The sequence below is a fragment of the Ranitomeya imitator genome, chromosome 1 (assembly GCF_032444005.1).
Source record: "Ranitomeya imitator isolate aRanImi1 chromosome 1, aRanImi1.pri, whole genome shotgun sequence".
Taxonomy (NCBI): Eukaryota; Metazoa; Chordata; class Amphibia; order Anura; family Dendrobatidae; genus Ranitomeya; species Ranitomeya imitator.
Window position 1 is genome coordinate 1,030,659,877 of NC_091282.1, and position 15,454 is coordinate 1,030,675,330.

Below are 15,454 nucleotides of genomic sequence, written 5' to 3' on the forward strand. Positions count from 1 at the left end.
CCGCAGGATCCTGGCAGGAGTTCTAATTAAAGCCGTAAAAAAGAGAAATACATAACAGCTTTAAATGGAGAGTCAGTGTAAGAATGCAAATGTATTCCTTTGAGTGGATTTTGTTGCAAGAGTATGAAGCTCATAAATATAATTAGTAATAATGTTAAAAAGGAAAGTGTAATAATAAGGAAAGTGTAATAATAAGGAAAGTGTAATAAAGTAATAGTAATAAGAAACTAGCAATTACAGGTGTAAAATACTGAACACATTGGGAAACCATTATGCACTGGAAATTGGGTTAATGCAGTTAAAGAAGGTTGATAAAACAGACATCTAGTTAAAGTAATAATCTTGTAGAGCTGAATGCAAAACAATCCCCTTGAGACAGTATCCAACGTCTGCCATTCTGGTACATGTCATTTGTGGTATAGGGCCTGTCCTTAGGTGTGGCCATCAGCCCACCCGTAATCCGCTGATCAATGCGGCTACTGTGCACCCACTGCTGCCATGTCCCTTTCATTGCTTTCTAGACCAGCCATATTTTTTTTTAGCAGCACCTGTGTGTGGTGTTGCAACTTTGTCCTACTTACAATATCATCACTTTTAAAGGCGTATTAACCCCTTTAATAATCTTCAGGTCAGATCTCTGAACTCACCTGTGACATACTGCTCAGCAATTTTAACCATGGTAAACAAATAGTTATGAATTATTACCAAAGAACTGCAATTGGTGCGAACTGATTCACCGGATTCAATCTAGCGGCCAGGTCATTATTCTGTGGCCGTCAGACGGGTTTCCTGACAACTATTTCCTACCTCCCAGAATCCACAGCTCCTCTTTTGATTAGTGAACCTGCAGCGACATCACATGTGCATCATATCACATAAAAAGAGGAGTCATGGAAGCTGTAAGGTAAGATTGCTGACCTGGCCATGCAAATCAATTCACACCATTTCTATCAAGATCCCATGCTTAATACCTATACATGTGAACTGTACCATTTTTACAGTTGGCTTATCTGATCCTCTATGCTGCATCCCTGGGGGGGCTGTCTCCCAGTATTACAATTTGCCAATACTAGAAAACAATCGGACACCTGAGGAACCAGTTTTAGGTCCTGATATTGTTCTTGATGTGGTACCAAAGTGATTTTACATCACAATATATATTATTTTAAACTATGTTCTAGTTCTGCTTCCAAAAAGTTGATAAAATTCCAGCACCCAACGTCATTCATTTATTGAATCAGAGCTAAAAACTCATGTAGCCATGTGCTGAAGGCATAAGCGGATCCTACGCATTTTCAGCTGTGTCCGCCCTTAATCATAGATAAAGATCCAATGTTCCTAGAAATCTTAATAAAAAATGAATGAGCATAATGGGAGTTAGAACATGATCAAGCAGTAATATATAGAAATTTACATATCTGTTCCAAAATATCACAGTCATAATCAGATCACAAACACATGAAACAGAAAAGACCACAAAAGAGCTAAATACTCATTAGAAGTATATTAGAGGATAAGAAAGGTGTGTGTATTACCATTACCTATCCTCTATGAATAACATCTACACTATTTATGTATTCACTTTCCTCTGACAGCAATTGTACGGCTCAGCTTTTACCTTTCCACTATAAATTTGTGCAGAATATCCATCAAGTTTTTTTTCCTGATACAATTACGACACATTACATTTCCGGTGATTTACATGGGCAAATCAGCAGCTAAGACTCCATTATAGAGTGATTTTTTTGGTTTCTGAGGTGTTCAAGTGATAGTACTCGGCTTTCTCGAGGCATTCTCGATCATCCTGAATGAACTCCAAATGGCTTCCTGCCGGGTATTCCAGCAGGATTACAAGAAGCTATAGCTCAATGTCATTTTCAATGTGGAGCTTCATAATTAAAGGTCAAATAGTCACTTCATCCGCAATCAATCAATAGAAGAAAAGTCCTAATATCAAGTACTAATCAATCAATGGCAAACATACTAATAAAAGAAATGAATCAACAGAGGGCAGTGCATGTTTAGATCTACTCCTCTTTGCCTGCTGTACAAACCAGAATATGAAAGAAAGAGTTAGGTGATGACACTAAATGTCTCTCTTATCACCGCTGCTGTTATACCTGTCTACAATCTAAAGGGCACTACAACATCTCCCCCTGTAATGCAGTATTGTTTGGTCTCACATTGTAGTATTTATATTCGCAAGATTAAGATACGTGCTTCTATTTTAAAGGGGTTTGGCACGAAAGCCTGCAGTCACTAAGAGGTTGCAAAATTGTGAACCGTCAGGATTCTACGGTGTTGGTGGCGAGACTGGGCAGTCATGTGACTGAAAACATGCGATATTCATACTTCCAGTCACAATCAAACCAGACGTGTGCGGCCTCGCTCAATTCACTTGTATTGAGCAGGCCTGCGCACCTCTAGTCGGGATGTGGCTGTCGGGAGACAAGGTGACAAGTCATCTCGACTCCCCTCTTATCTCCTCTTCCCACAATCGCATACAAGATTTCTCCCGTGCTTCCCTCATACTCTGGAACCCTCTACCCCAATATATCAAGTTCTCGCCTACCATGGAAACCTTCAAAAAGAACCTGAAGACCCACCTCTTCCGACAAGCCTACAACCTGCAGTAACCACCAACCCACGAAACCACTGCACGACCAGCTCTACCCTCACCTCCTGTCTCCTCACCCAACCCTTGTAGATTGTGAGCCCTCGTGGACAAGGTCGTCTCTCCTACCAGTCATGACTTGTATTGTTTAAGATTATTGTATTTGTTTTATATTATGTATACCCATCCTCACATGTAATAAATGGCGCTATAATAAATAATAAGGTGCCATACGGTGTGTACACATGAGGAGTAACACTATATGGCCATTATAGGACTTCTATTCTGCATTTAGCATCAGTTTTCTCCTCTGCTGATTCTCTGATCTTTAGTTCTCTGGGAACAAGTGGGCACAGACTAGCTGCTATGGTATACCCATACTCGGCACACACACAGGCAAATTTTGCTCTTACTTCTTTGCAGCACACAGACATTATTGAAGACATCAAAGTTTTATTCATTTATTTTTTTAAAGAAACTATCTAAAGAGAGGAAACATCTAATTCAAATTGCTAAAAATTGTTTTTATTCATATAATTGTTAAAAAAAATACAAAATAAAAATAGAGATGTTTCATACACATTTCAAAGCATGTTTCATTCAGACCATAACTTACCTAATGTGAGTGATTTATGTGTTGAACAAAATACTATTGCAACTGTGTCTGCTGGTGTGAAGCCAGTGTTTTTACTGCAAGAAAACCAAGTATAAATTACTAAAGTTTAAAAGCACATATATAAAGCAAAAGGAAACATTTTCAACCATTAAAATATGTTCCATTAGAAAAGCCAAGCATAGTGCTAATTCATTGAATGACACTTTTTTTCTTTTGTGCTGCACAAAAGATAATCATTCACAGCAGCGCATCACCCTGTATTATTAGGTGGACTCATGGTGCCGACAATGGCAGTCTTTGCGCACTAAACAATCTGTTAGGCTGTTTTCGGAGTGTTTTTGCTGTGTTTTTTCACAGCGGAAATGATACAAAAACGCTAGGGAATCCTTATGCCAGCTAATTCAATGAGAATCCTGAAGTGCTGTACACATGATCAGTATATGTTTTTTCTGCAGCATGTCAATTCTTTCTGCAGATTTATAGCATTTTTCACCCAATGACTTCAATTGAGTCTGTCAAATCCACAGCAAAAACGCAGGTATAAAAATGTTTGCGGATTTCCTGAGTTTTTGCTTTTGTTTTATGGACTTCCTATGGTGTTTCCCACGCTATCTGTGGGAACCAGTGGTTCCGATCAGCAGTAACGCTAACGCTGGTAAGATCGTTACCGCTGTCACAGCACTGTGGGGTCATGCTGTCATATCAGCGTGACCCTGCAGCTGTGACCGGTGGTAAAAAGTTTACTGCAGGTCAGCAGGCGTTGGTTGATGAGACTACTACTACTCCCATCAGCCGACACCTGATGTCACTGATAACAGTAATAGCAGGCGCCGCTGATGGGAAAAGTGGTCCCTCGTCACCTGGCACCTGTGCTCAAACTTAAAACAAACCAAAAAAAACCATGTAAAATAATTAAATTCATATTCGATTAAAAATAAAAAACAGATTATACTCACCTAATAAATCCCTGATGCCCATGTCTATTATAAAAAAAATGTATAATAAAATAAACATACTCAACTTAACTCCCAATTTACGATGCCCATGTCTCCTATAAACAATCAAAATAATAAACAGCGATATACTCTCCTGTCCGCCATAGTCAATGTAATTTAGAATGTCCCATGTCGTTCTCACTTGTGACTGCTCTAACTGGCCGCCGGCTACACATTGATAGGAGCGTCATCGCTCCTCCCACAGGATATAGCGCTGAGCTGACGTGAGAGAGGTTACACGAGTTCATCAACTGATGAGTTTCGGTGATCTCACTTAGGCTGCGTGTCCACGATCAGGATGGCCGGCGGTATCGTCGGAGCGGCTTAGCCGCTCTGCGGTAAGCCCCGCCCCCTTTCTGGGACGCGATGATGCCGGATGTGTTCATAGCACACATCCAGCATCATCGCTCCCCACCATAGGGCCCTGTGCTATATCTTGCGGCGACGCAGCGTCGCCGCAAGATATACGGACATGCTGTGATCTGAAAAGACGTGCAGCATGTCCGGAGTCGCAGGGCCGCCGCGTGCGTGTTACCACGCATAGTGGAGAAGGGATTTCATTAAATCCCCTCCACTATGCTGTAACATCTGGACGCTGCGTGTCTGACGCTGCGGCTCTATGCAGCGTCAGACACGCAGCGTTTTCTGCACGTGGACACATACCCTTATGGCCCCACAGCTGCGTGAGAAGTGAGATCACCTGAGATCTGCAGTTAATGAACTCCAGTGAACTTTCTCAGTGCTACACACTGCAGGAACGATTACCTCCTGTGTCAGTGTGTAGCCGGCTGCTCTCAAAGTCATAAGGGTCGTCGTGGAACATTATAGATTATTTTCTTCTAGGTGGACAGGTGAAGTATATTGTTGTTTATTATTTTATTTTTATTACAGGAGACCATGGCTTCAGTGGATTGGGCAATGACGTGAATATGTTTTAATTTAGATTCAGTAAAGCAGTCTGTGTCATTATTTCAAATAAAGGACTTTATTCTAGGTGTGTGTTTTTTTTATAATATCACTATGGGGTTAGTAATGTGGGCATGTTATAGACACCTCTTCATTACTAACCTCTGATTTTGATGTCATACAAAGGTGATATCAACCCAACTCCGCACGAGGGCATCCTATTGATGCGCCATTTCTGGGGCGTCTGAGAGCTGATGTTTTTAGTCAGTGAGGGGGCCAATAACCATTGCCCTTTCCTAGGATATTTATATCAGCCCACAGAGGTTTGCATAGCCTTTTCTCATTAGATTTTATAGGAGATCCTACGTCTTTTTTTTCTGGGGTCCCCCCTGTAAACTAGCTAGGCTAAGCAAACAGCTGTGAGCTGATATTAATAGGCTGGTAACTTTTATGGCTACTGGCTCCTTCCCAGAATATTAACATCAGCCCCTAGCCGTTGGATTTCCCTCTATTGGATCTGAAAATTATGCGGATGCCCAATTTTTTTTTCTTTTTTTTTTTTGTATAAAAATTAACAGGTATCGTGTGGTGCACGCTGATTTCTGACAGTTGCTGTTTAGTTACAGCCTATGTAAGTTCATTATGTTAAGGCTCCTAAATAAGCTGTTGACAATGTGTGTGTGTATTGAACACTTTACTTACAGGTTTAGTAATGAGGATGTCTGGCTGACACCTTTTCATTACTAAACCTTGGGCTTGGTGTCAATCCCATTATCCTGATGCCACTGCATCAGAATGACAGAGAAGGTGTTGAACCAAGAAATTACATCACAAAACAATTTTAAAAAAAGAATTCATTGCTGTGCAAAAACGCATGCAAAAAACGCATGCAAAACTCCAACAAAAACGTGGCAAAGAGCACGTTTTGCTGCCAAGAGATGCAGAAGTTTCTGCAAGCAAATACTCAACATGTGCACATAGCCTTACATATCCTTCTCTGCATGTCTGAAATAGTGTCTGCCTGTTTAAATAGCCACTAACCAGTAAACATTTTGCCGATCGGCAGTTTACCATTGCGCACCGTGCAGTGCAAATCAACTCTTAATTTTGAGAGTTCTAGTGAATGTTGCCGTGACCTTGATTTGATTAATTGCAGCAAAGCCTACAGAGAGGAGTAGACTTTTGAGACATTTGGAAATAGTGGGTTTTAAAAACGTATGATCTTCATGAACAGACTTTTTCCATTAACTAGATGACTGTAGGAGACAATGTCAGATTTGTAAAGTACATATCATATTTTCTACAATAAAGGAGCATTTTGCTTGTTCAGTGGATGATTGGCAGCCTAGATAACAATCTTTCACAATTTCATAACTTCTTCTTATAACAGAAGCCTGAGCCCGATTCATTGTACATGATCCATGTAGTGAAGGGTGGACTTCACTGTCTTATGCAGAGGTCCTTTAGGGCTACAGCACAGTATCGTTTTTTCTTGCAGGCAAGAATATTGTCGCACGTGGTGTTCTCCTAGCTAAAATACAGATTTGGTCATGGAGGATTGTGTGACTAGATCTGTCCATCAGCCTCCTCTAAATAGAAAGGATGAGACTATTTAGAATTGGAGGCGGTTGATGGACAGGTGTGCTCATCCTTTAGCAGCCATTGTACGGACAGATGTGCTGGTCAGTTTGTGAAGAAAGCTGCACTAAACAGAAAATGGTCAACCTCTAAGTAAAACACAGAAATGAATCATTACTCCAAGGTTAATTAGCCAAGCCAGAAAATGTATGTAGATTCTGGACTAGATGAGACCTCCATCTGGCTGGGAAGTGAAGATTCAGCGTCAAAGCTCGCAGTATTTTGCAGCATGTTAGTGTGTCATTTGTTAGGCCCAAAGACTGCCCCCAGATGGAGACTTATTAATGGAGAATTAATACAATCGGAAGTGTTTGTTGGGAGTTTTGTGGCTCTAAGGACAAAGTGTGTAAACATACCTGCCAGGATGCAACTACGATTGGCAGGTATTATACAATTCTACCATTCATTAGAATCGAACAAGTCTGCAAAACCTGCAAATAGTGCATGCGTCCCAGCAAGTGTGTGCATATGCTATGTCATCAGCGCTGCTCACTCAGTACAGACGTGAGCAAAACCAGACAACCCCTTTAAATCTAGATGAAGCGCTTAATTATTTCAGCAAGCATTTACGTAAGCAGTATATAAATTATTATGTGATGGGAACAATACTGTGCTGATGTTATGGTATTTGGGCCACATGTACATGAATTGACAATTTCCATCAAAATGACCAACATTGAACTTACCTAGTAGAAAACAGGAATGTTAAAAGCATAAATGCCAGCTGGATAAAAAATACTGAAAGAGAGATAAACAGGTGATGGCACAAATTTTATCAGGGACACGCACATGTACATACTGCCGCTACATACTGTGAATTAAAACGTCATGAAAATTCACTAGGACCTTATGACCTCACTAGGACCTTATGACCTTAGCAAGGAACATGACACCCGTGCCGTGAGATTATGGGCTCTATTCTAAAAAGCTTACAAAGTCACCAGTTATATATACATTTGTGCTCAAAAGTTTACATACCCCTGCAGAATTTTTGCTTTGTTGGCCTTTTTTTCAGAGAATATGAATGATAACAACATAACTTTTTCTCCACTCATTGTTAGTGTTTGGTTGAAGCTATTCATTTTCTCTTTTTAAATCATAATGACAACTCAAAACATCCAAATGACCCTGATCAAAAGTTTACATACCCATTTCTTAATACCGTGTATTGGAGCTGATAAAATGAAAAAGCTTATCCTCCCCTCCCGTGCCATTTCAGCAGTGTTGGTACTCGCATCCCTGGGGCTCTCGTGCAGTTGTTATGACACATGACCTCTGTGCCCAATCAGCGCTGGATTCACTGTCATTGCCTTCGTATGAATTGATGAGGAAGATGAAGAGACAGAGCAGCCGCAGACCCGACTTCCTGTTCATGTTCAATTTGACAATGACACCAGTGCTGATTGGGCGCCAGGCTCACGTGTCGTAATCGCACGAGGGCCCCAGGAACGTGAGTGCCGACACCACGGGAACAGCTCCGGCAGGGGAATATAATCAGTTTTATTTTATCGGGGTCAATCATTTAGATCAAGAAGGGGTCGCCCTAGTAGTAGACAACCCCTTTAATACCAATTTGGTGATAACTTTGTATTCCTTCTTTGGGCTATGGAATAAACAAGTTACAGCAATTCTGGCATGGTTTGTGTTATGATCTATTCAGGATAAATAACATGATCATTGTATAATTTGTGTTATCGACAATTTTTTTTTCCATTTTATAACTTTTAGCCACTTTAGGTATTTTGTAAAGGGGAAAAAGTTCTTATTTGGGATTTATTTATCCCAATATTCATATTGCAGTGTATTCCTTGATATGTCAAACTGCTTAGATGTAGTTGCTAATAACTAATGTTAATGGTGGGATCTTAGATACTGGCTTTTGTAGCAGAGTATGTGTGGTATAGCTGACACCTGGCGTTAATGGTGTAAGCTCGGAGGCTGAGTCATTGTAACACTGTACATTTAGGTCTCTGACACCAAGTACCAGCTGCCATCACAATCAATCTACAGAACAGGGCAGTAAGTGGGTAAGCTATTCAAAATTCAACACTTTTTACAGTTTGCATATAGAATTAGTGACTCTAGTTTGACACTTTTGGAAATATATTTAATTAATGGACTGATCCTTCGTTATAACCTGCGTCTTCGTCCAGAGCAGCAGTCACAATACTCCAAATGTCAAAGCTAAAACTTTCCAGCATTCCTCGCTAGTTTAGCATCTCTGCAGAGGGAAGCGAAGACTACTCTCACATTCACGTTACATTGTTTGGTGTAAAGTCTCCCCCTGTAAGAGCTCGACTAAGCTGTAAGGATGTAGTTTGCTATGACAGAAATTAGAAGAAAAAAAAGTTCCACCTACTTCACGCAGATTCGAACAAGTGCCATTATTTTTTGCTGCTGTGAAAGTTGATGGAAGTGATGCTTGATGTGGCAAATTTATCAAAAATACTTGCAGTCATAACTGTGTTGCAACTTATTTCAATAAATTAGCCGCCAGGCTTGGGTTGTCCACTCCTGTAAAATGCACACTGGTAGGTTTCGGCTATGCCTGCCAGCTCCAGCTGTTGTCACACGACCGCAAGTATGAGATTTGCAGCTACACTGAATGTTCTATTGAGCAAGCACAGAGGCTCTAATTGGCACATGACTACAGGTAAGCAAATCATATGGTCGCGGGATAACCACTGGAACCGGCACGCATAGCCAAAACCTAACAGTGTGCACATTACTTGACAAATATTTACTCGGGGATGGACAACCCCCTTAACTTAGATAAAATAATTCCACTTTTGATAAATTTGGGCTAGTCATTGATACTTTATAGGCAGCATACCGGCTGGGTAGATTTGCAGGAAACAGTAGACAAATACATTTTTTTCCCCTTTCATTACCAATAAACATTGCTTGTAATGGAGCAATTAACACAGTAACTATTAGCAAATGATTATTTATACCATGTAGTTTCAGATATGACTTTTCTAGGCAGTAGATGATATATAGGATTGCCTAGCTGGCACTATAATCAGATCTCAATACTTTAACTTTGATAAATTTTTGATATAAAAAAAGTAAAGAAAGTGCACTCACTGATAAATATAATCACAACCAGACTGAAGGTGTCCAGATCAATATTTGGGTTAGAAAACGTATCACAAAAGGTTGTGTAGATGATCATGAGAAGGACACAGCTGCTAATGGCACCAAACGGAGGCTTCTTCCTCTCCAACCAGTCCTTGATGTACCTCCGCACAATCTGCAAGAGAGGAGCCAACAGGTTGTCTCTTCCAGAGCTCGCAGTACAAGGAAACGCAAAGTGAACTTGACAGCAGAAAGACATAAAGAGGAGTGAATAATTCCGATGACTGCCACAGCGGATTTCAAAAGCTTCCCAGCCGCTATAGTCTTATTCTGGGGAATTTAACAATTTTAGTGCAACTTCCACTGGGCACCTATAATGAGAGTATATTTTCAAATGAATCAAATCTATCCTTAATTATGTCAAGTGTTCTTTGCTGGCTGTCACCGAGACAAGCCCATTAAGACTCCCTGATGTTTATCTCCTCTGCTGATACTAATGGATGTGTGTAATTATCACAATCCCTCTTGCATCAACAGACAATTCTGAGTGCAACTTCAGGAACCTTAAAATTGTGACATCTTCAGGAATTTCACGACGGTGGATAATCGAAAGTGATCCATGGAACACGTTAATATTTAAAATACCAGGAATGCGCCAGAAGTTTTTAATTAAATTATAACTTATGCTTGAAAAGCAAAAGTGTATGTGTTGGGGGAGATTAAATAATTCAGGGTATGAATATCTAGAGTTTTCATGAATCTAAAGATAAATGCCATTTGATTTCTTTTATTTCCCCTCCCCCAAAAAATGCAGGAAAAAGAATTAATCACCACCTGAGTAATTAATTAGGGGGTGGTGAGATGTAATGGCTTTAAAAAGTGAAAGCGGAGCATTATAATCTGTAAATGGTGTATGGGAGATGATATAAACTGTAAAAAGAAACCTGGAAATACAGCAGTCATCCGAAAACTGAATTAAGGCTGCGCAGCATGGGGAGACTTCATGCCACTACATAAATGCAGTAAGTGGGCGCTACTGCATACACAGCAATGTATGTTACACACAGCATGTCGCCGCATTTAAAGGGAATCTGTCAGCAGGTTTTCGCTATCTCATCTGAGAGAAAGATAATGTAGGAAGAAAGATCCCAATTCCAGCGATGCATCACTTAAGGTACCTTCACACATAACGATATTGTTAACGATATCGTTGCTTTTTGTGACGTAGCAACGATATCGTTAATGAAATCGTTATGTGTGACAGCGACCAACGATCAGGCCCCTGCTGGGAGATCGTTGGTCGCTGAATAAAGTCCAGAACTTTATTTCGTCGCTGGACTCCTGCTGACATCGCTGGATCGGCGTGTGTGACACCGATCCAGCGATGTCTTCACTGGTAACCAGGGTAAACATCGGGTAACTAAGCACAGGGCCGCACTTAGTAACCCGATGTTTACCCTGGTTACCATCCTAAAAGTAAAAAAAAAACCAAACACTACATACTTACCTACAGCCATCTGTCCTCCAGCGCTGTGCTCTGCACTCCTCCTGTACTGGCTGTGAGCGTCGGTCAGCCGGAAAGCAGAGCGGTGACGTCACCGCTCTGCTTTCCGGCCGCTGTGCTCACAGCCAGTACAGGAGGAGTGCAGAGCACAGCGCTGGAGGACAGATGGCTGTAGGTAAGTATGTAGTGTTTGTTTTTTTTTTACTTTTACGGAAAGCAATTAAAATGAATGGGATGCGTTTTGTTAGCGTTTTTTAAGCGTTTCCATAGCGGAAAAACACATCAGAAACGCTTAAAAAACGTAACGTGGGCACACAGCCTTAGGGCTCCTACTCACTACTCACTTGCGAGCAACTGGGATGAGTCTCGCATGTTTAAAACCCGGCTCTGCACCCGGCACTCAGATCGGAGCGTGCGGCCGCATAGGAATACATGCAGCCGCACACTTTGTGCCAGGTGCAGTGCCGGGGTATTGCCGTGCAAGACTCATCCGAATCTCGCGCAAGTGAGTAGGAGCCCTTACCATAACTCTTGGTTCCAGATAGCTCAAGATTATTGGTGCAAGATAATCAGCTTTGGAAAACACGTACCCACAGTGAAAAGGTTAGTCATCGGATACCAATAATTTGGGACATCACAAACCAAAAAGAAAGGTACAAACACATCTGTATGCAAGCGTTAACAAATAACAAGAGTTTACACAGTTCATCAGGTTATACAAAAAACACCGTTTTCATCAACCTAATTGGTTAAGGTGCACAATACACATCTGTGTTTCAGATCTGTCATACTAATGGACTGACAAGCTTCTAAACTTTCCCTTCCCTAAATGTAGCATTAAATAAAATGCAAAACTTAAATGTGGATATAATTAAAGAAGTTTTCTGGTTTCAGAAAATCTCTAAAAAAATAAAATAAAATAAATAAAAAATTAAACCTTGATTTACTCACCCTCTAGCTGAGTCTCCCTTACTGCCCTGGTCTCTGTTTGTCTGCAGCAATGATGTGACGTCAACAAAGCTGCAGGCGATCACTGAGGTCAGTGGCCTTGAATATGTAAATAGCATGAGTTGCAGAGCTTGGTGATCGGCTGCAGCACTGGCACGTGACATCAGCTCTGTAACAAAGACAGAGGCACCGGCAGAAAATCAGCACTGGACCCAAGCAGGATGTAAAGGCCAGTTTAAAAAAAAAAAAAAAAAACACCTCACACACGCTGATGTCTATGTAATGATTGTATATTGGCTATATTAAAAGTCTGAATCAGAAATCACAAACTCAAACCATGCATACAAGATATACAAGATAACATTTTCACCCAAGGACAAATGCTCGTGCCTCTGCAACTACTGCAAAACCACAATTTCCATGTTAAAAAGGTTTTTGTTGTGTTTTTAAGTATATATGGTATTATTGAAACTAAAATGTCCTATAGAAATTGGAAAAAAAATGCAGCACGTGCACTACAGGCGAGTCTTCAAGAGGAACGGGAAGCTTGTTCAAACAAATTGGAAGCATTTTTTATACCAAATTTGGAGTGAATTCAGAGTCAAAATCAAAGTTAAAAATCTGTGTGAACAAACCCTTAGAATTTTCTTGATTTCCATGCCTTTTTTAAAGCTAGATTGCAATCGTTTAAAAACTGCTTTTCAAAAGACCTGCAGTGCACATACGTGTAAGGCCAAATTCATATGTCCGTGTATCACAGTATGACATCCTCATAGCCAGGCTGCGTAGGGACGGTATTTCATGGACCCAAATTTGAATAAAAAAACATGAAAAAGGCCCTGCACTTCTACAGTATTTAATATGCAAATTAACAAATGCGCTGTGGCCAATAAACATACACTGTGCGTCGGCACTCTACGATTAGTGTCTGGGCACATGGAGAGGTCAGTCATTAAGGACCATGCAATATAGAGGTGCGCCTTGACGTGGAGGGATGGTTTTTCACAATTTTTGATAAAAAGTAAAATGTTACACAAGTGCCTTATGCTTTTGTGTGTTTAGCAATAGTAGAGTTCTTGTACTCTTACTTACCGTGTGCTCAGCATTGCATCTGTATGCGTTTCACAGACCCCAGCCTTAGGCCGGGATCACACATGCGAGAAATATGTCCGAGTCTCGCATGGTAATACCCGGCATTGCCGCCGTCTCTCTGGAGCGGAGCGTGAGGCTGCATGTATTGCTATGCAGCTTCACGCTCCACTCCTGGGTGACGGCGGCAATGCCGGGTATTACCATGCGAGACTCGGACATATTTCTCGCATGTGTGATCCCGGCCTTAAAGTGAGAGATTCATGGTTGAACGGCATGGCAACTTTGGACATATGCAAATGCAATGCAAAAATGCATCTGATTGTTAATTTCATTGGGACTTGAAACCCCAACACAATAGAAAGTAAAAAGTCAAAATTCTCAGACTACAAAGTGTTTGTGACTTTGCATCCCAGACAGCAATGTATGTGACACAAATAAGGTTAAAAGGGTCCAATAGGCAAGGAGGGTATGTATACCAGTTAGAAAACAAGAAACAGAAGCAAACATTAATTGAATGATAGATATTTAAAGGGGTGGTGCCGTGAACAAAAGTACATTATTAATCAACAGATCTTGGAATAAAAATAAACTCTGCAACTGGATGTGTTTAAAAAATAAGAAGTGTTTTGTAGACCTAATTTACCATTAATTCAGACCTAATTAATGACATCAGTCTTGACAAACGGAATTAGCGTCTGATCTGTTGCAAAAACGAATGATGCAAATGGAAGAGGAAGGTCCCAATGATTATTACAGGGTCTGACCGGGTTGTGTAATGTGTCCATTTTCAGAATGGAAAAAAAGTGCAGCATGCTGAACTTTTTTTCTGTTCTAAAAGCAGACCCCTAACAGAACCTGTGGTACCAGTGGTACTCAGATTGGCTCCTGTCACTAAACTGGAAACTTGTGACTAAAGCTCACCAAGGGTTAATCACTGGCCGGGTAACTAGAGAATGCATGAATGATAATGTGCAGACATGCTTTTTATTACTTATTCATGGAAAACAGTGGGTTTTGGTGTGCTTCTTTGAAAAATGTTCAAACTGGTAGAATATACGGGTGCACTGTGAAAATTCTATGTCATTAACATTTAATCATAAATTGCTCTTTAATATAAAACATAAAATAAAGGTCTGTCACAAGCACTTATGTGCAGGAGAAGAAGATGGCATGAAAGCATAAGGGAAGTAACACTGCAGTGACTATCAATAGCATCACTGGCTGTTTAACCCATGAACACCTGGAAGTCAGCCACCATGAGAAGTATCACCCTAAATGTTCTCCAAATTTGGGTTGCCTGCAGTACAGAATCAAATATGTTTTGGCTTCTAGTTATTGGAAAAAGGCTAATAAAGCAACATTCTCAGCAAACAGTACATGCATGTAACCTGTCAGTCAAGGTTTATGAGAATCAAGAAGTGCAGGAAATAATTCAATACTATGCATGAAAGAATGCATTGCTATAGTTGTAAAATTACTACATAGTTATAGAACACAGCTATATAAATGAGCTTTTGCATTCTTGTCTGGTCATAAACATCAGATAGGACACCCCCACCGATCAGAGGTTATAAACTCAAGCGGCAGACAGGTGTAAACAGGTTGAAAGGAGTGACAATGCACAACATTATTCAATATACAGTGACCGCTGCCAGGTACCGCAGACCAACTCATTTTCAAGAGAATAGCAGCTTTGGTTGAAAAAAAATAAAATCGGAATTGTTCTGCAGTACCCAGGAGCGGCTGCTACTCACTGAAATAAGCTGTGCATTGCAACTCCATTTAAGGTGTCTATATCTGATCGCTGTGGGCTTGTAACAGCGGACACCAAGCAACACCCGCAACGATCTGATAATAACTTACCTAAAGAACTGGTCCTAATATCTTGTCACCAGACAGCCCCTTTAACATGTCCACTATATGGGCATGACTTTCTGCACACTTTTCCCTATTTTTTTTTATTTTTAATTCAGATCTTACATGCTCATCAATGGGATTGTTTAAAGTTTTAATCAGGGGTCTCAAACACGCACAGCAATCCAACTGGGTCATTGGAGGAAGGA

At 40.6% G+C, this 15,454-nt stretch overlaps 1 protein-coding gene across 1 annotated transcript in view; it reads right to left on the bottom strand.

The window, feature by feature from the left end:
- Positions 1-15,454, bottom strand: part of SLC10A7 (solute carrier family 10 member 7) — a 305,476-nt gene that overhangs the window by 29,565 nt on the left and 260,457 nt on the right. The window contains exons 8-10 of the mRNA XM_069744033.1: positions 9,857-10,022; positions 7,456-7,507; positions 3,231-3,304 (exon numbers count right to left, since the gene is read on the bottom strand). Of these exons, the coding sequence (XP_069600134.1) occupies positions 3,231-3,304; positions 7,456-7,507; positions 9,857-10,022 (292 nt within the window). The remainder of the gene's footprint in view (positions 1-3,230; positions 3,305-7,455; positions 7,508-9,856; positions 10,023-15,454) is intronic.